Genomic DNA, 20,711 nt, shown 5'->3' on the forward strand with positions numbered 1-20,711 from the left:
CTTACCTCTTCCTGGCTTTAATTAGATGTGATCCTGTAATATTTAATGGAAATTTATTTTATTAAAGTATAATCTAATCGAATAATGAAAATGGTTTGACCAGAGTACTCACACATAATGTCTTACTCTTTCTTTATTATCGTGCCTTAAAATATTTAGTGATCATACTTGCCTCACATTATGAAATTTTTTCAGATGTTTCTGAAACTGCTGGATACGCAGTAAAGCGGCTGGATACATATTTTCTCACTTGACGTATCTTCTATTCCCTTATGATGTCTAAGATCATAAATAATACATCCATTGTTTATGTGAGAAGAAGTTGCAAGGTTGCTACTTAAAGATGTTACATTGTTGCCAAAGAGATATTATTTTCTTAAATCTTTAGAAAAACTAAGGATCAAAAACTATACTTTAATCTGAGGATGTACATAAGAGATTATAATTTGAGAACTGTTTCGTTTTTCCCAGAGGTAGAATTAGGTAAATATCGGGGAATTTACACATATGAGAAGATTTCCAAGTACTTAGTTTATTTTCCTTTTTTTTTTTTTTTTCCATTGATAGCCATTCAATGGACAGTGCCTTCTGCTTGGCATATCTTTTAATCTTGGAGTTTAGAGAATTGTGGGTTTTTTCCTTTCCTTTTCTATTTTTTTTTTTAAGTCTTACTCTTCACAAGGAAGTCAGAAGTGTGACAAGAAGGTGTGATTTTTAATTTACACCAGAGTCTCTCAAATAATGACTTTTCACACGGAGCTACTGCTGCTTAGCCTAGGGGAGGAGCTTTGTGGCTACTGTTGTCTTAGCAAATTAAATCCACTGCTGTAATTCAGCAAGACGTCCTTCTATATTTAACCCTTGTTTTCGGCTTTGCAGCTTGGTGTTTGTGAATGCTTATTACTTTGTAGTGGACTTGTCTTCTAGGAAATGGATTTTGAAGGCTGTTACCTTTTCAGATTGTGCGGAGTATGAAAGGTAAACATGTTTTCCCTTTCCACCATGCTAACTGCGATGTTGGAAATTATAACTGATTCAAATGCACAAACATGAAAAATACAATAATAACAATTTTGAGAACTTCTAGCGATAAAATTTACATGCACGATCTAATAAAAATTTCTATCTTTCCTTAAGGCTCCAATTTCTCTAAGAGAAGCTTTGTCCTGTCTTTATAGAAGAGCCAGGGTCTTACTGAACACCTACCTCATTTAGATCAAGAGTTAAAATAGGAAGTAATGTTAAAAGATGAAAAGTTTTAAGTTTTTTCAGTTCCTCCCCAGTCCATTTAAAGTAATTTGGATTGAATTATAAAACACAGGGAATGAGCTGTGAAGAGAAATTTTAAAAATTATTGAAATTGCTATACTTTTAGGAGGTTTCCTAAACAGTTGCAGAAGAATAGTGGCCTGTAAAAATAACTGAACAGTAAAGGAACATAACTTGCAAACTTTGTATGCACACACTCATTTCTGATTATTAAAGCACTTAGTTATTTTCCCACTTTGGAATTTGCCCAACACAATTTTTTTTTAAGTTTTCAATCAATGTGCTCATTTTTCCTAGTTATCTTACCAAGCATAAAGTTCTAGCACTGAATAGAATATAGAAGAGTATTAATGGAAGGAAGGAAAGAGACATTCAGATTCTTCTGAGAAATCTGGCTTCTACTTCCTCCTCCTGCTAAAACAAAGTCCTCAGAAACACAACAAGCTAGCTCTCTTTCCTAGCTGGGAACATCAAGGGGTTAAACAATCTTGGTTTGCTAAGAATCTTGTCAGGCTTTTATCTGCTCCTTCCTCCCTTCCTCCCTGCCTCCCCTGCCCACCCCTTTTGTAAATGTCAACCACTTCCTTATGAGCCTAGTAGTGGTGAATTTCACACCTTTCTTTTCTTTGTGAAGAAACCTGGGTGTTAATGGTACAGGATTGGGTACCATTGTACGGCTTTGGCTGTCTGTTAGTAAAGCTGAGGGATGCCTGTGGAAAAAAAGTAGGAGAAGGTGAAGAAATTTGAGAAATGAGACTAGGAAATAGGTTCAAACCGGTCTCATTTTTTTAAGAGAGTATTTGTTTTATTAGTAGCTTTTAGATGTGTATTCGGAAAAGAGTAATTTTCAAGAAGCTTAGTATTGAGAGTTTAATAGTCTGGCAGAGGGAGGAGCTGAGATTAGAGAGCTGATTGGAAAGCAAAATAAAAATAAAAGAACAACAATCAGAGAAAAACTGAAGAATCCTTCTCTGACCTTTTATTCTACAGGTGTATTTACAGGACACAGCAATGGAAACTTGGTCAGTTGATCAGGTCTGCAGTTGGTTGGTGGAGAAAAACTTAGGAGAGCTAGTTCGTAGGTTTCAAGGTGAGTTGTTTACACTTTGAAAAAATCTTAACACAGCAGCCGAAATATTGAGTGTCCTCTATTAACTGCTAATTACTCTCGTTGCCTAATGCATGTGAATGGGGGTGTGGAGTCCTTGCAGTAGGGAATTTTCCTTTTTCTACTGACCGTGGTAGAGTTTGCATTTGACCTAGCAGCCAGAGGAGAATGTAGTATTTCAAAAAGAGCTCAAATAAAACAAAGTATTAAGAGTTAAAATACATATTTGATATATGCATTTGGCAACTGCTTGTATCTTTAATGCAGCATGTGTTCTGTTTGGTGTGGGATTTACAAGTTTTGGATATTGCCTGGGTGGTACTAGTAAGAATGATTCTCTGAGAAGATTTTTTTTTTTCCTTATAAAAACAATGCCTGTTACAGAGAAATTGGAAGGGGCAGGCCTTAATGTGGAAGTAAAAAGTGTTATCGCGACTCCATGTTCTGAGACTTTCTTAGGAGCAGAGAGCAAGTGGGAATGATGCGGTATCAGCGTTCTATCTTTGTAAAAATAGAGAGAATTTTGTAACTGCAGAGGACAGGTTTAGAGGATCCTTTTAACCCCAGATACAATTTTGCTCGTTCAGAGTGCTGTGTGTTATTACAATGCTTTACCCGGCAAGCGTGCAGAAACATTTTTTTTTCTTTTTCCCAGAGGAAGAAATAAGTGGGGCTGCTCTTCTAGCACTTAATGATCGGATGGTTCAGCAACTGGTAAAGAAAATTGGGCACCAGGCTGTTCTGATGGATTTAATTAGAAAATATAAGCAGAAGAGTCAAAGACTGGAGCCCCCTGGAAGCCCTAGAGAAACAGCCCCTCTCCAGCGAGCAAAAGCTGTCTCACCGTAAGTCTGGTCCTGAATGACCTTCGTGTTGAGGCTGTGCTTTCCCCAAGCACAACGTTTGGGGTTTAAAACTCTGAAAACTGGGACCATTTTCAGCTAGATGGTGTGTACAGTATTTCTAATATCTGCATCAAGGACACTTTCGCAAAGTTTTATGAATCAAGATACTTTTTTTTTTTTAATGCGCCACTTTTAAACACTGATTCCAGTTGTTAGGGAAGTCCTGTAAACCGGGCGTTCCTATACAGAAGGCTCTGTAGCAGGTGGTTGAAGTGTCCATACAGCACGAGTGTGAATGGGCTCCTGAAGCTTGGGTCTTAAAATCAGGTTTGGGGAAAGGTATCTCTTACTGTTCCTTTGCTTTTCCTTTGCCAAGGATTTCTTATTGTGACTAATTTATAATCTCCTCTAGAGGCTTGCACGGTATAATTTGCTAAAGACTCTTGCCACAATGAGTTTTCTAATTTCTCCCTAGAATGCTAAATGCTAAGATCACATCCCACAAAAATCATGTAGAAAAAATTGTGGTGCCTTTGAGGTTCAGGGATGGTTTTGTTTGTTTGTTTGTTTGTTTGTTTTTATCACTGACTAATGCAGTGAAAAGGAATGATAGCAGGAATTACAAAATTAAGATGTTCACTTTACAAATCTACGCCCCAGGATCATTTCAAGCATTCTGACTTGTTTTTTTTTTCCCCATATTTTGAGACTTTTTGCAGTTTCTAGTATTAAATAATTATTCATTAATTTTTAACAGAAGATTATGATGTTGATGAATACCATTCTATGTCTTTAGTTTTTCAGATCGTATCTATAATAATATGTATTCCTGTCTTGTTCTTTGATAGGGAATGCAATGTTAGGGAGACGTGGCCTAAGTAACTTTATTTCTAGAATATTTGGTTATTTGGAACATGGAGGGGAAAAGGTAGTCTTGAAGGAATGGTCCACGATCAGCCTGAAGATTCTACCACCTGATTTATTTGAAAGATTTCTCTTAAATGTTCTTTTGACATATCTATGTAAAATCACACTCACAATATGTGACTTTTGATGAAGTTCCCATTGTATGCTTCTATTCCTTTCCAGCAAAGCGTGGGTGTGAACCTCAAACAGCTCTCAAAGTAATTCCCAGCATTCTTGGATGAGTTGGACTTTTGAGCTGGAAGTTCCCTTCAGTTGACTGGAATCTTGATATTGCTTTAGGCACAGCTTGGAAGAAAACAGACAGCCTGGTTTCCACTGCAAATCAGTTTACAGTGTTCTCTAGTAAATGAGAACTAGCAGGACTTCCAGGAAATCTGGGCTTAATTCCTGGTTCTACCACTGCCTTGCATTAAGTTAAATGTTGATACTCCTGTTGCTTCTTCTGTAGGTTGTGAAAAGTAATTCAGTACCTACCTTCATGTTAACTCACTGATGATGTTGGTTGTAACCTAAGCTTTGAGAAAATCTTTCCTCCTTCAAATAGTCTCATTTCTTTGTTAACCTGGTTAAGGAAGCCAGTTTCAAATATTGCCAAGACTTGGAACACTGGTAGTCCAGGGATTTTTGAGTGGGGGCTTTTCACTCTACCCAGGAAGTAGCTTATTCACTTTAAGGATTGGTTAAATTAATCTGGTACAAAACCACAGTTGCTGGTGGGATTATTGGTTATATTTGGTTTAAACGCTTATTGGCTATATTTGGTTATTGTCAAATATGTTGTCATTTGACAAATGTATTATCACATGGGAATCATGATAATGAAGAGTGGCATGAGAATATGCTATTTAATTAAACCCTTTCAGGAAGTGCCAAATAAAGAAAGGAACTTGGTGCAGTAGAAAGAACCCTAAAGCTGGGTATCAAAACACTTGATTTCAGACCTCTCTTCTGATGATAGCTACTCCTCTAACCTTGGAGATTTGCTTGGCTTTTTTAATTTTAATTTTAATTTTTTTGGAGTAAAGATTACTTTTTTAATATGAAATTTATTGTCAAATTGGTTTCCATACAACACCCAGTGCTCATCCCAACAGGTGCCCTCCTCAATACCCATCACCCACCCTCCCCTCCCTCCCACCCCCCATCAAGCCTCAGTTTGTTTTCAGTTTTTAAGAATCTCTTATAGTTTGGCTCCCTCCCTCTCTAACTTTTTTTTCCTTCCCCTCCCCCATGGTCTTCTGTTAAGTTTCTCAGGATCCACATAAGAGTGAAAACATATGGTGTCTGTCTTTCTCTGTATGACTTATTTCACTTAGCATAACACTCTTTCCAGTTCCATCCACGTTGCTACAAAAGGCCAGATTTCATTCTTTCTCATTGCCACGTAGTATTCCATTGTGTATATAAACCACAATTTCTTTATCCATTCATCGGTTGATGGACATTTAGGCTCTTCCCATAATTTGACTATTGTTGAGAGTGCTGCTATAAACATGCTTGGCTTTTTTTAGATTCAACTGCAAAATGAAGTGGGCAGAATGAATAATGCTTAAGACTCCTTCTGAAGAGTCTATAGTGGCATTCTATATTGGAGATTGCAGATGGGTTTCGATGTGAGTGCAGATTTCTTTTAGTGGCTGATGGTTGTCTAGTATGTTATGTTGAACAGTATTTGTAGGCCACATCTGGAAAGGATATTTGGCATCCTATTTAGATGTGAGCAAATCATAGGAATATGTACTAGGTAGGAGTATTTACAGTTGCTCTTTGGTTGTTGTTCTTGTTGGAGCTGGTAGAAGAATCACAGGCCGCCGGAAAGTTTGAAAACCGAGCTCAGCTCCCGGCTCTGCTATTCAGTAGCTTGTGGTGGTGAGCAACTTGCTTTTCCTTCTGGGCTTCAGTTGTATCACCCATAAAGGGAGGGAGTTAGTGGACTGTGGTTTGAAAGGTGTTACATTTCACAGATAGTACGCGATCTCCCAAAATGGCAGAGAGTGGAGAAGCAATCGGATGGAGTTAATCACTTTTTTTTTTTTTTTTGCAGGCTAAGGATATTAACCCGTAAGGATATGTTCAGTTATCACCATCATTTCAAAGAGGACTAGATTGCTGTAACACTATTTATAAATATGACCAGTTGATGAGAAAAGCATTGTGAAGTGGTGTCAGCCTGCCTCCTGGCACATATGAACCACTGCGTGAGATGACTCCAGTGCTCCCGTGTTACTTTAATTTTTTATTTTTTTCCGTTCTCTTAGTCATACCCCTAACGTGGAGCTTGGAGGTGGACACAGATTATGGTGTCGTTATGGGCTGTCTTCTACCCTCCGAGCTGCCATGAGATCCAGTGGTTGTGGCTCCCGTTGAACAGCTCCTAACCCAACTCTTCTTTCTTGGTGACAGGGATGAACAGTCCTCTAGCCCAGCCAACCGTGGGAAGCACACACCATCTTTCTATCCAGCTGAAAACCTTGATAATGGAGTAATTGACCAAAGAGTACTGAAGCAGAGGTGGGGTTGCTAATTTCTAAACATTTTAAAGCCAAATGATAATATTTGTCTTTATATTTTGAGATTTCATCTGTTTAGATGTATTTCGAAAGTGGAAACTTTTCGTTTTGCTGCAAGGGAATCTTTTATCAAGTGATGAAGAGATTTGGTAAAAGGTGACGATGAAAATTTATGATCTTTATATTGAAAAAGTGAAGTTTTGAGATGATACCAAGCATCTTTCAAGTACATGTTGAGGAGAAAGAAGATTTCTCTGTCATAAACTGGGGTGATTGGCAATAGCCACGAAAACAGAATTTATTTAGTGAACCGTGTCCTCTAGCATATGCCTTTTGTGGAGTCTTTGTTTTGGCTCTGAATTTTGTAGTTGTGGTTGTTTTTAACTTTACTGCTCTTGATGGAGACACTGCTTTGGTAAACACTTCCTTTTATTCCTACGTTGGATTTTATGTGGTAGTGTATTTCAATATATGGGCTACGTTGGAACAAAGGGAAACTATAGACCTAGAGAACTAGACCCAGGAATATGAAAGTCAGACATAGTTCTGGGGGCAGTTGCAGGTAAGATGTGGTGCAAAAGTCATGACAGCCTATACAGCATTTCCGGTTCCTGGTCTATGTGGTTCATGCACTAGTCGTGATGCATATGGTTTTCAGCCACCGACCAGCAAATGTTTTCCTTTAAATGTACTGTCACTGAAGGGAGAAGATGTCAACTTGCGTAGGAGAATAATTAGGCAATAATCAAGCCGGGGTGTGGCCCTTTATAGTTTTCACAAAACTTTTACATTACTAACTTCTTTAGTCCACAGCAGTCTTGCAGGGTGGTCGTTAGTCTCTCTTTTTTGTAAATCAATAAAAAGATTTAGAGAAGTCAAGAGGCTTCTGGAGAGTTTTCCCTAATATGCTATTCTCACCTCAGGCAGGATCTAGGGCCATCAGGACAGGACCTCAGGGGACGAAGGGCTGCAGCCTCAGACCTCAGGTGCCCGGGTCCCAGTAATTCCTCAAAGGCAGGAAAAAGCTGCACCTTTGATCAGGAGTGCTTGCAAAATGGGTCTCGGATCTGGGGTGCCCTCTCTGTCCTCTTTCCTTCTTCACTGTCTTCAACCTTGCATCCCATCCCTGGGCACAGAGACCCCAGCTCCTGAAGATCTCTCAGCGTTAGGGCCCATCGCCTCCTGTCTGGGGTGGTGAACAAGAAGGTGGAAGGCAATGACCTAGGTGAGACTTAGTCCCGATGGTCTTCCTATGGTTCAGAAGATGTAAATCCATTTTAAAGGTGGCTTCATTCTCCTGCTTTCTGCTCATGGGTGCTTGTTGATTTCAAGGGCTTTCCTTTGATGTGGCTCTGGGTGTATGGACTAAGCCATGAGTTCTCAACTACTCCTTCCGTTAGCTTTAGCCCCCAAAAGCAGCAGCCAGTCCCTTCTATAACTGTTCAGGTGTGAGTAGACAGAAGAGGAGAGATGATTAGACCCAGTAGTGTGACCCTAGTACCACGGTGAATCAGTATCCAAATCTGCACGATGGGAATAATAACAATAATACTTTCTTCATGGTACTTTTGTGAGAACCATCATCTAACCATGGATAAAGCCTGCCAAGTGCTGAGCACTGTGGAAACACATGGGAAATACTCAGTGGAGCACAATCACCGCTCCGGGAGCACTGTTCCAGGTAGTATTGCCACTTGCCATAGGACTTTTCTCTCCCTACTTGCTGCCAGTGGGAGGTGAGGACACAACCTTTTATGGGTTCTGTAGGTCTTTTCTCTTTTTCTAGGCCTTCTCGTGACATTTCATCCTCATAATGGTTCTGTGATACCTGCAGGGCACGATGATTATTGCATTTTTTTCACACGGTTGGTCAAAGGAAAACTTCCTGGGCCTCATGGTAATTCTCATTCTTCATAGAACTCGGCAAGGGGGAGAAAGAAACAGACCTGACTGAGAAATGGAAAGAAATAGGAGGGTTTGGAAACCAGAGCCAATATTCCTAGACCTTTCTCTGTAATCAGTAAGTGTCTCCTAAGCTATGTGACTGCCCCTCACTATCCACAAGCACCTCAGAGTTACATATGTTCAAAAAATGAACTCGTGTCCCCTGCCTTAGTATGTATTTGAGTGCAAGAGACACAAATCCACTCAAACTAACATAAGACAAGGGGAGTTTATTGTAATAAAAACATTTCACAACACACAAAGGCAAAACATGTAAATTCTCTGGGCCTGGAGGAAGCTGTCCTTGTTCTCACGGAGCCATGCGATGGCCATCTCTGTCTCTGTTCTGCTTTCCTTGTCTGCCTCATTCCCTTGCTTCTCCCTAGGAGGGTGGATTTATCCTACTACTCATGGCTGCTCTGCTGTGTGCAGACTGGCTGGCATATGACTACCTTGCCATAGCACTGACTCCACATTAAATTCTCCCTGAAAACAGCTCAGGTTATCCTAGTCAACTGATTCAGTCTTTCAGTGTTGCTTAGTTCGGTATCCAGGGAAGAGAAACTAAGGGGTCCAGCATGGATCAGCTGTCTCCTCTTGGGCAATCAGTTGTGTTGTGGGTAGAGACAGATTAAAGACAATGTACCTAGTTTAAATATTTTCACTCCAGTTCTGCCCTTTATCTAGAGCCGTGCCTGGCATGGCACAGATTTTCTCCCTTCCCACAGCCTATCTCAGACAGGGGCTCCATCATCCAGCTCCATATCAAGGGAGCCACCCTTGATCCCTTCCTCCTGCCCATCTGCCTAGCATGTTATTCATTCAACAGGGGTTGATTAAGGGCTGTTGCATGGCTTTTGTATCAGGCTGTGTTGTTCCCTTCCCTTCCCTACCTGCTCATCTTTGAAGATTCTGCTCAAAATCCCTCTTTTAGAAGAACCTTCCATTTTGTTATTCCAGGCCGGGCAAAGAGCCCTGCATCTGTGTAGTATCCTCTATGTGTCTCTTGCTTGACTTTTAAAAGTAGTTAACGGAACTGGTCGCTTTAAAGTCTTTATTCTCTCATTAGACTGAAAGCACCTTCTGGGCAAAGACCATGCCTTATTTGTCGTTATAAACAGCGCTGGCACAGTCCTTGGCACGCAGAGTCTACGTAGGAGTTTTTAAATTGAACTGAGGGTGTGTATGATCCAGTGAAAGACTGCATGTATCTTCGTGGGGCAGGATAAATGTTTGAATAACGTCAATTTCTTTTGCGATCTCTTGATACAATTCATACTAAATATGCTGACTTTTGCACAGGGTTCAACTCCAGGAGTTTATAAGCCACTTACACATAACAGGCTAGAAAGCTTACATTGTTTGGCTCGAAGGCTTTCGTGAAGCCACGTGCTTTTAAGAGACAGGGAGGGACAGTGGAACAAGTGCCCACTTTGGGCATGCACCTGCTCTAGAATCCTGCCTCCACTTGCTTGCCAGGTGGTCTCGGCACAACAGAGGGTGGGCACATCCACCTGCACGTGTAGTTCGTGAGGTCCAAATGGGATGACATATTCAAGTACCTGGCATCTATTAACACACCGTACAAGGTGGCTGTCATTCTTGTGATATTTTTTCTGTGAACACGTGCTTTCCACTCAGATTATTTGCAAACAAGAAGAAAAAGAAGGCTCCAGAGTCAAGCTGTTCACCTGACCTTGGCTAAGTCTCTAATAGAGATGTGTGTGTCCCAGGGAAATACTAGGGTGCGGTGACGTAGTGCAGGTTTTTCTGGTGATAGGCGATACCACGCTCTTGCCTGAATTGCTTAAATGCGCGTCTTTGATGTAAGGAAAGGATTATGAGGATCCATCTTAGATGTGCTCGTGACCCTTTGGAAAGAGTTTTTTTTTCAATGCCATCCTTTGTTTTTCATTTGTACAATTTGCTTCCCTTTTAGTACTTAATAAGGCATGAAATCAAATAAAGAGGTAGAGGTTTCTTAAATGTTACTTTAAAAACACTTTGCTTAAACTTTAAGCATATGTGTGCAGATGTCTTGCTTCTCCCTTAGGGCATAATTATAAATTAGTCATGGTTTCAAGCGTATTTAAAAATCATCTTAATGATTTTTTCCTTGGTCTACATTTCCTTGGAAATGCTCAGTGATCTTACCCATCTGCCTAAGCTCAGTAAAGCAAATGGCAGTGGGTCCACACTTGATGTGTCGTCCGTCGGCTCTATCATTCAGCTCAGATAAGGACGCCACGGTCATATGTGCCTCTTATCCAGTGAGCAAAAAAAAAAGGAGGTTCAATGAAGCGCACCAAAGGCAACAGGTGATAAATTGTCCCACGTCAGTGGAGCAAGGACCCTTCAGAGGGAAATGCAGGATCGCACCATCTCCCACCACAAGGTATATATAATCTGTACGTAAAGCATCTGTGCTTTCTAAGTATTACATTCTAACTTTAGTCCTTAATTGGAGACTCCCACAGTGCACTGAGACAGTAAATGCTATGAGGAGTCCTATAGACAGAAAACTCATTTCGCTTTGTTTGACCCAGAATTCTTTCTCCGTGCAACATCTGTTAATGTTACAAAAAACACCTTAGGAAATACGGACTTAAAGATTTCTTAGCTAAGCCAGCGTTCATTTCATATGTAAATATCTCTGTGCCAGGTACTTTGTTTAGGCACTGAGGATACAGTAGTGAACAAAGCAGACCAAACCTCCCATCCCACAGTCTAATGGAGAAGAAAAGTAAAAAAAAAAAAATGTGACACTACATTATAATATATTTAAGTGCTATGGAGACCAATAATACAAAGGAAAGGGAGGGGTGGATAGAGAGTGAGTGGCGTGAGTGTGTGTGCGTGTGTGTGCGCACGCGTGTATTCAGGAACGTTCTATCTCAGATAGCACTTTCAGGGAAGTCTTTTGACTTTGACCAGGTGATGCTGGAGCAGAGACTCAAATGAAGCGAGGGATACTGGCTCACTAAGCTAGAACTTGGTGAGTTTCCTTCAGTGGAGGATATCTGTGGGCCCAGCCAAACAAGAACTACAGAATCAGGGGAAATTGGGCTGTCACACTGATAAATAATTCTCCGACTCCTGCGCATTCCCGTTAAATCTAATGTGAAGTCTTTAGAGAGCTAAAGTAAGCTTGAGTTCTAATCTTTTTTCCCTCTTCGTTCAGTCCAAAAGTTACTGAATATGCATCATGAGCTAGGTGTTAGGTAGACTGTGGGTGAGGTGGAGGGCAATTTAGTCCTTACGTAGGGGACCTCCGAGTCTAGTAGGCAAGAGATATGGAAGCTAATAACTGCAATATTGGGAAAGGGATGGAGAAGTAGAAATTCACAGGGTACAGAAATAGCACAAAAGAGGGAGAAATAGGACTTCCAGGGAAGTGAGTATGGAGAAGCCCTCTGTGGGGATTTTGGACGCTGACTAGAAACTTATCTAAAGGAAAATAGGGCAGGAAAGGAAAAGGACATTCAGAGCAAAGCAAACAGCACGCACCAAGGTACAAACACCTGAAATCGTATAGGGACTTCTGTGGAGTCGGTAGTTTTGGACAGTGAGAGGTAGCAGTGGAGACAATGGAGTTGGTGGAGATGGTAAGAGGTGCCATTCAAGAGGTAAGGAGGCTCCGGGCTGTGTCCATGAACAGAGCAACTGTATATTAGGTTCACCTGCAAGATTTAAGCAAAATATATCAGCGCCCTAGACCACTGCTTCTCAAGCTCTTCTGTACTTGAAAATCACCTGGGCGTTTTGTTAAAATGCAGATTCTGATTTAATAGGTCAGGAGTGGGGCCTGAGAGTCAGCATTTCCAATAAGTTTCCAGGGAATGCCAGTGCGAAGAGCCACTCTTGAGTAGCAAAGCACTAGACCAACAAGAATTTCTGGTGACGATTTGGGGCGCCTACGTGGCTCAGTAGGCTAAGCGTCTGACTCTTAGTTTCAGCTTAGGTCATCATTTTACAGTTGGTGAGTTCAAGCCCCATTTGGGCTTCATGCTGACAGCACAGAGTCTGCTTGGGATTCTCTCTCTCCTTGGTCTCTGCCCCTCCCCTGCTTGCTCTGTCTCTCTCTAAAAAAAGAAAAAAAAAGAAGAATTTCTGGTGATGTACAAGAGGCTAAATGTTTGTGTCCCCCCACATTTCATATGCTGAAACTCCAATCCCAATGTGATAGTATTTGGAAGTGGGGCTTTGGGAGGCAGTTAGGTCATGAAGGTGAATTCCATCTCGTAGATGGGATTAGTGCTCTTGTAAGAAGAGGCCAGAGAACTTGCTGGCTCTCCTTCCATCATGTGAGGACAAGACAAGAAGACTGCTTTCTGTAAACCAGGAAAAGGGAAATCACCAAGAACCGAGCTGTGCCAGCACCCTGATTTCACACTTCCAGCCTCCTGAGCTGGGAGACATAAATGTTTGTTGTTCAAGCCGCCCAGTCTAATTTGTGACAGCAGCCCAAACAAAGACAGGGTGGGACCTGTGCATCAGTATTTTTTAAAGTTACACACACAATTCTAATATATAATGAGAATTGAAAACTAGTGCTATGGACTACAGGGGTGCTTCATCATGTATTGAGGTAGTGATATAGAGAAGGGACTGGAGAAGCATGAAAGAAGGAAGATGCTAGGGTGAAGTTTAAGCAAGAGATGGTGAAGGTCCAAACTAAGACAGTGGTAATAGAGAAAATGATATTTAAATAGAAAATCAAGAGGACTTGATTAATTAATGCAGGTGGAGGGAAGAGTCTTGCTAGGTGGTAAGTTTTTCCTTGTATTTCAGAGCCTGAAATAATGGTGATGCCATATCCAAATTATGGCAGAATTGCATTGTGAAGGAGATACTTACCAGTTTATTCAATAGAATTCAATGGAGTGAAGAAAAATAGATAAGTCCAGAGCTGCTTCTTACTACTTTACATATTAACATTACATGGAAGTACACACCTGATGGGAGTGAGCCTGAACGCCAGTTCAATAACACAGCCTGTCAAAGAGAGGGACTCACTATCTTTGTTCAGAATTGTCTACATTCCTCAGTGAGCCACCGAATGCCCTGAACTACTGTGACAGTGACAAATCAGGTTACCTGAATCCTTACAAATGTAAAACTGTGATCTTTATGAAGCTCCCATAGTAGAGGAATTGGTCAACCCCAGGCTAGATGAGCAGGTGAACAGGGCTGCTGGGAGAAGACCAAGTCACTAAAGGTCTTGCCCAAGAGGCACACGAAACAAGCACTCTGATCAGATTTGAGGAGTGAAATTTGCACACTACTCTGCACACCGCCCCCCCCCCCCCCACCCCAAAAAAAGATGCTCTAAGGACATGACATATATTGTTCTCTGGGAGGTCCGGATCCAAAGGTCTAGTCGTATGAAGGTGGATTTTTTAAAAAGCTGCCCTGGATCCACTCAATCCTAAGTGATCATATTTTGACACTTCTAAACTACAAAATAGTAGTACTGAACCATTTTGCAACAACTAAGTAGGTAATGTCTCATTAATTTTGCTTATGTATGAAAGAGGAACAAAAATGAAAACGGGACTCACGCATGATAGTTCTGAGACCTATTTATGGTTTTCGTGACTATCATGCTAGTAAGCATAAATATTGAAAGTATAAGCTAGAAGTTCCTGGATTTTTGTAGGGCTGCCAATACCAAGAGGAATTGGATAATAGGAAGACATAAACTAATTATTTATATTGGCTTCTTTTTGTGATTAGTCAAGGCCCCAAAGGCTCCTGGGTCTTTGACACTCACACTGGCAGCCAAAGACAGGGAGAATTTGAGAGGAGTGTGTCTACACTACAGCACATGGCTGATGCCATTCACATCTCTACCCCCTTTTTGTATCTGAGTATGTGTTCACACATGCACTTCAGAAACTAAATTCTTCTGGAAGACTCACGGATTAAATGGCAGACGTGAAAGCCCGCCACTATAACACATAAATTAAAAGCAAACATCAAAATGCTGAGCGTGTGGAGCAAGCTTTTTCTGAATTAGTGGTAGGTACCATCAGTTCCGGCAACAAAAGAACATTTCCGTCACAGTCCATGTATGTCTTGCAGTGACACTGTTCACTGTTTTCAGAGGTGGCGTCTCACTTTGCTCATTGGCATGTGCCTCTTTAGAGAGTTTTGCCAAACTTTTTGTTCATCTTGTGTTCTTAGCAGGGGAAAGTCTTGCCTAGGTAAAGTAAAGTGGGCAATTGCCAGAGTACTGGCATAGAACACAGAGCAATATTTCTGTTTAACTTGTAGTTAGGTCAAATTTGATCACTATTTTGAAGATATATATTGTAACATCCTTTTCTTTTCTAGGCTAAAGTGATAGCAGTTTCTTTAAACAGATATCTAAGCTGCTATAGCTTCCTCCCTCTTCTTCTATGTTCCAAAAACATTTAAGCTTTTAGATGTTGCTGTGGTTACATGCATTTAGTTTCAGAGTTGATCATGTAACACAGGGCTTGCCAATCTATACCATTCTCAGTGGATAAAGTCTGTAAGTTTGGGTGAGGAGAAGAAGAAAATGAAAATGAGATCTCAAAATAAAATGGTTTGTGGGACACAATCTTTCAGTCCAGTCCCTGGAAAGCATTGCAATTGTCACAACTTTCTCTTCCCATGATGGCAGTACTACCCCTGTGCTACTTCAGATGTGAAGACCAAGCCCTTTGGCCTGAATGGCCATTCTTCACAGCCACGTGATCCAGTTGTCCTTGGTTCTTTTTTCTGGAGGACCAGAAAGCTATACTATTTTATAAAATTGGAAAAGCATCACAGTCCCTGAAGTAGTAGATTATCTCTAAATAGATGCTCCTGGAGAAAGGTGCCATTTGTTCTCTGAAGTTTAAGATAGCAGGGATGATACATGAAATGACTATGGCTCCAAAAGTCAACCAGGATTCAGATGAGTGTGATGGGAAGTCTGCCCCTGGTTCTGTAGCGAACCCACATGGGATGCAGCTGAAGCTTGGTGAGACACTGAGAAAGTTCCTTTTTGGGAGGCTTACCTGGGGGGTGGGGGAGGAGAGGACATTGATCATTTTGCAATTCTCCCCAGCCAGTCTAATTCTTGGATACCTTTTGTGCATACAGAAGACTCCACTCCAATCCCAGATCTGCCTCTCTAGCATTTGGGTCCCACTGGTTTGCATATCTCAAACATAAGGACTTAGTGATGTGGCACTTCTTTTTGCTGGCACATTGGCTTGATGCCTTGCTAGTCAATGGTTCCTTTGAGGTAGGGGGGCTGTTTTTAATATAACAGAACTCTCCTTCTGGAAAGATGGCGATTTTATGTGTGAAAACAAAAATGTATGGAACTAAAGACCGTCTTTATCTGTCATAGAATATTACATTTAATATTTTGTATCTCTTTCAAACGTTCCTAAATCTTTTACATTTTTGTTACAAACTGTTCCACTCAGCAAATTCATAGGGAAATCAAAACAGATGAGGAGGCAAGACTTAGTTGAGTACCCATGGGGCCAACATTGGACGAGGCCATGTGGGGGATTCAGATAAGGGAGACCACCTGAGAGCCAGGAGAATGGAGGAGAGTTCACCAGAAGTGCTTAAGATGAGCCTAGGAGTATGAGGAAAGCTTAGGGATTTCTGGGTGAAAGAAGCAACTACTGATACATGTATAGTGTGTTCTGAAAATATAGAAGGCTTGATTTTTGGCTGGATCTGAGAATTCACATGGGATAATAGCTGATAATAAGATAGCACAAAATTGGGCCATGTTATGAATTGTCCTAAGTATTAAGTATGATGAATTCAAATTTGGGATGTTAAGAAGTTACACACCATGAATTTTGCTTTTGTTTATAGAATCTAAAAACCTTATCACCTGCTTTATTTGTGGAGATAAGTAAAGGGAGAATGGAAAATTTCTTTTAAAATGAGAGTCCACTAAATTGGAAGCAAAAGCTTTGGACTCTTGAGATGTTTTAATTCACAAAGAAATGCTGACACTTTTTGGTCTGGAGGTTCAAGAGTTTACAGTCTCCCTAAAGCAAGAGTGTCTGCTTTCATGGGGATAAAATAGCTGCCAACACTCAATGGCTGTAAATGGGGTTTTTATTGCAGGGAATAGTTCCAGGTTTTTCCTTCAAAACATACATTTTTTACATTCAAATATGTTAATAAATCACAGTTATTTTCCTCTTCTTGGAGAGTTCCAGGAACCCACAGGGCTGATAATTTAAGAATAGGCCCGGCTCAGGCTGCCCTTAGAAATAGGACTATTCTCAGCAAGACCAGATACTGGAGATGCTCTTGGTCGAAGAGATAAACACAGCACATTGGGTCCCTGATGGCCTATCTACCGTGTTCAATGCATAGTGCATGATGGCTAGGGACAGGAGAATCCTGAATCACCCGTGTCACTTAACATGTGGGTTACCTTGTAAGGAAAAAGGAAGATTATCATGCCTATAACAACTGGGAAAAGGGTGAAGTTCACATGATGAATCACAAAAGGCAAAACATCTAGTACAGTCAGGTATCACAGGCAAAGTTTCAGCTTTCCCATACACTTGGTCTTTAAACTATGGGACTTGTAGATTTGCACTGAAACTTCCACAGTGGCTTCTGTCTAATCCCAGCAATCTTTCAATACCTGAGGTTTTTTTAAATTCCTTAACACATTGGGAATAGTCCCTAGAAATGTTAGATTCTTGAGTGTTTGGACTGCATGTGGCTTATACGTGATGTGCAGTTATCAGATCACATCACATGATGTACAGTTATCAGATCACGTAAACCCAGAGACAGCTGAGCTCCTCTGTAGATTCCAGTCATAGCAACAAAGACAGGTAACCAGTGAGTGTTTCTTCAGAATAAACTGCTCCAAAAGATAACAGTTGAAGTGGTAGCCCAAGTGTTCATCAAATTAAGGCAAAATTTGTTATATGATTAGGACAAACGTAGGAGGCCAGCAACAGTCCACTGTCCATGCAATATGTTTCTTGTCCAGCTCTGTTTTGTGTTTATACATCTTGTTTGTCTTCTCTCTAGAGACAGTAGTCCTGGGTATCCGCTTTATTATCATGGCAGGGCAACTGAGTCCTAGGAAGGGCTTCTCCATAGGAACCCAGGAGCCTGGCAAGCTACAGAGAGATGTTACTTTTGAATACCCTCATTGACAGCTTTCTTAAGGTGTCCTGACCTCAGATAGGCAGGTATGAATTGGCATAGTTTGATATGGTCATTCAATCAGACCAGGATCCAGGGGCCTAGAACTTGAGTTGCTTCTTTTTCTTGGGCATAGTTACCGTGTCAATCAAGACTGGTTTAATGTACTGGGTACCTGGGTTATGTCTTGGGTCAAAGAGCACTTGGAAGTCATTAGCCAGCTCTTTCTGGCTCTTCTACAGATTGACATGACGATATCAGTGTTTATGTAAAATTAGATAGAAGGTCAAAAGGAGAATGTTTTATGACTAAGGGGATAAAATATGGCAACATGGAATTTAAAAAGTGAACTATTACCGTATTTTTTTTCAATCTATTTTCTCCTTATGTTTTTTGGACTGGATTATTTCTACTGTTCTGCCTTCAAGCTCACTCTATATAGGGAGTATATAATATATAACCTCCGTTCTACTGTTAATCCTAGCTAGTACATTTTTTTTATTTCAAATTTTGTAATTTCCTCTTCTAAAATTTCTGTTTGGTTCTTTTTAATAATTTCTATTTCACTGCTAAAATGTCCTACTATTTAAATCATTCAAGCACATTTTCCTCTAAGTCATTGAACATTGTTATGCTAGCTATTTTAAGGTCCTCATCAACATCTGGATTATCTCAACATCATACTCTGTTAATTGCATTTACTCTTGAAAATGAGTCACACTTTTCTGGGACTTTGTTTATGTCACATAATTTTGGATTATATCCTAGACATTGTGAATGTTACACTGTGGAGACTCTTGATTCTGGCTTATTCACCTGAAGAGTGTTGATTGTTGGTTAGTTTGTTTTAGCAAAACAACAAAATTTGTTGGGCTCACATTTAAAACTGTCTCTTGGGGAAAAAAAAAAAAAAAAAAAAAAAAAAAAAAAAGATGGGGCGCCTGGGTGGCGCAGTCGGTTAAGCGTCCGACTTCAGCCAGGTCACGATCTCGCGGTCCGTGAGTTCGAGCCCCGCGTCAGGCTCTGGGCTGATGGCTCGGAGCCTGGAGCCTGTTTCCAATTCTGTGTCTCCCTCTCTCTCTGCCCCTCCCCCCGTTCATGCTCTGTCTCTCTCTGTCCCAAAAATAAATAAAAAACGTTGAAAAAAAAAAAAAATAAAAATAAAACTGTCTCTTGGGGATCGGCTCAAATCCAAGTTTAGTTCTCTTATTTGCAATGGAGCTATGCACATGTGTGGTTCCAGATCAGCCAGAGATTTGGACCGTTTAGACACAGAATTTGTAGTTCCCTCTCATTAGATGTTTCCTTTCTGAGACTCTCCTCTCCCTTTCCAGAGATGAGGTTGCCCAAACTCTGCCCACTAATTCAGCAGTCCAGAAAGATGGTGGGTTTGCTCTTAGAGTTTTAGCAGCACTGCCTGAGGCCTGCCTTCAGGCCAAAAGTCATAAAAAGGAAATTCATTCCATGTCTTCTTTTTTTTTCCAAGTGTAGACTCCTCTTCAGAATCTGCCTGTTTTTTTTTTTTACTTGCCAGTGTTTTCAATTCATTTTTGTTTTCTTGTTTATTTGCTTTTGTATTTTGTCTAGTGCTAATAGTTATTATTTGAGGGATAGCCGGTTCAGTGTGAGCTAATTAGGCCATTCCAGAAGCAGAACTCTGCTGGTCAATTGCTGAAGTAGCCCACATTTGAATGCCTGGGTAAATGTAGTAACATGAACAATGGAGAGAAGTAGGCAAATACAAGAGATAAGATATAGGGAAATTTTCATGATACCCAGATGTAAAGAATTGAGATGAAAAAGACAGTGAAGTGTTAAGTCTGAGCTGCTAAGAGAAAGCGATACAATGAAAGAAACATGGAAATTGGAATGGTGTCTTAGCTCAGCTGCCATAATTAAATAGACTGGGTGGTTTAAAAACCAAATTTGTTTCTTACATTCTGGAGGCTGGAAAGTCCAAGATCAAGGTGTCAGCCAATTTCTGGTGAGAGCTGTCTTCCCGGCTTGCAAATGGCCAATATGATGGAGAAAGAGAGTGTGCTCCCTGATGTCTCTTCTTATAAGAACACTAATCCTATATAACAGGGGCTCATTTAACCTTAATTATTTCTATAAAAGTCCTCTCACCACAGCGTCATTGGGAATTAGGGCTTCAATTGTATGAATGTTGGTGGGAGAGACACAATTCAGTCTACAGTAAATGGAAAACTGGTTTTGAAATGAAAAGATTATAAATCATTTTGGACATGTTGAGTATGAAATGAATAATGTACAAGTTGCTGGAGGTGGAGGGCAAAGCATGGAAGAGATTATTGAGTTCTTGGAGAAACGGGAAGAGGGGAAGCAAGTAAAATAGCGTATAGGAAAATGAGAACGAAAACAGGACTGTGAAAAAGTGGTCAATTATACTACATGTGGTTAGAAAGATCTTGAAAAAGCCATTGCCTGAAGGTCCTGAATTTGTAAATTAGGAAATCATTATCAATTTTCAAGGAGGCAGTCTTAATAAAGAGATTGGGAGGAGGTTAATGTGCAAGAGATTAAGGAAAGGCATGATGGGAGTGATATGAGGGACATATTGGGAGCATAAATGGTGAGTTGAATTACCAGGGTAGCAAATGCAGTGAGGAACCGCTGAAAGGTTAGATATATTGTTGAGACCAAAGTGAATTCAGCCCTGCTCAGATAACCACTCCTTTCAGTTGACCACATTCATCCTCCCATCAAAGTCGTTGTGCATTAACTCTACTAAGCAAAATTATATATATTGGAGATAAAAGAAATGGTCCCTGTCCCCGGATAACACATACGCCTTTTTTGCTCACTTCCAAGGCTCAGTCTCTGTCTTCTGTGCATTGAAATTTTTCCTTAGAGAGCTGGAGCTCAACTTGACCTGTTCTTAATACAGCTATCTTCCTTCCCATAGGTGAGCCCCCTACTGTCTGCAAAATT

General features: G+C 40.6%; 1 protein-coding gene across 1 annotated transcript in view; it reads left to right on the forward strand.

Moving 5' to 3' along the window:
* Positions 1-1,903: 1,903 nt before the first annotated feature.
* Positions 1,904-20,711, forward strand: part of SAMD3 (sterile alpha motif domain containing 3) — a 56,822-nt gene continuing 38,014 nt past the window's right edge. The window contains exons 1-4 of the mRNA XM_019420628.2: positions 1,904-2,002; positions 2,260-2,359; positions 3,033-3,222; positions 6,553-6,660. Coding sequence (XP_019276173.2) covers positions 2,281-2,359; positions 3,033-3,222; positions 6,553-6,660 — 377 coding nt within the window. The 5' untranslated portion in view covers positions 1,904-2,002; positions 2,260-2,280. The remainder of the gene's footprint in view (positions 2,003-2,259; positions 2,360-3,032; positions 3,223-6,552; positions 6,661-20,711) is intronic.

The sequence above is a fragment of the Panthera pardus genome, unplaced genomic scaffold (assembly GCF_024362965.1).
Source record: "Panthera pardus isolate Hobbes unplaced genomic scaffold, ASM2436296v1 HiC_scaffold_17, whole genome shotgun sequence".
In the NCBI taxonomy this organism is placed as follows: domain Eukaryota; kingdom Metazoa; phylum Chordata; class Mammalia; order Carnivora; family Felidae; genus Panthera; species Panthera pardus.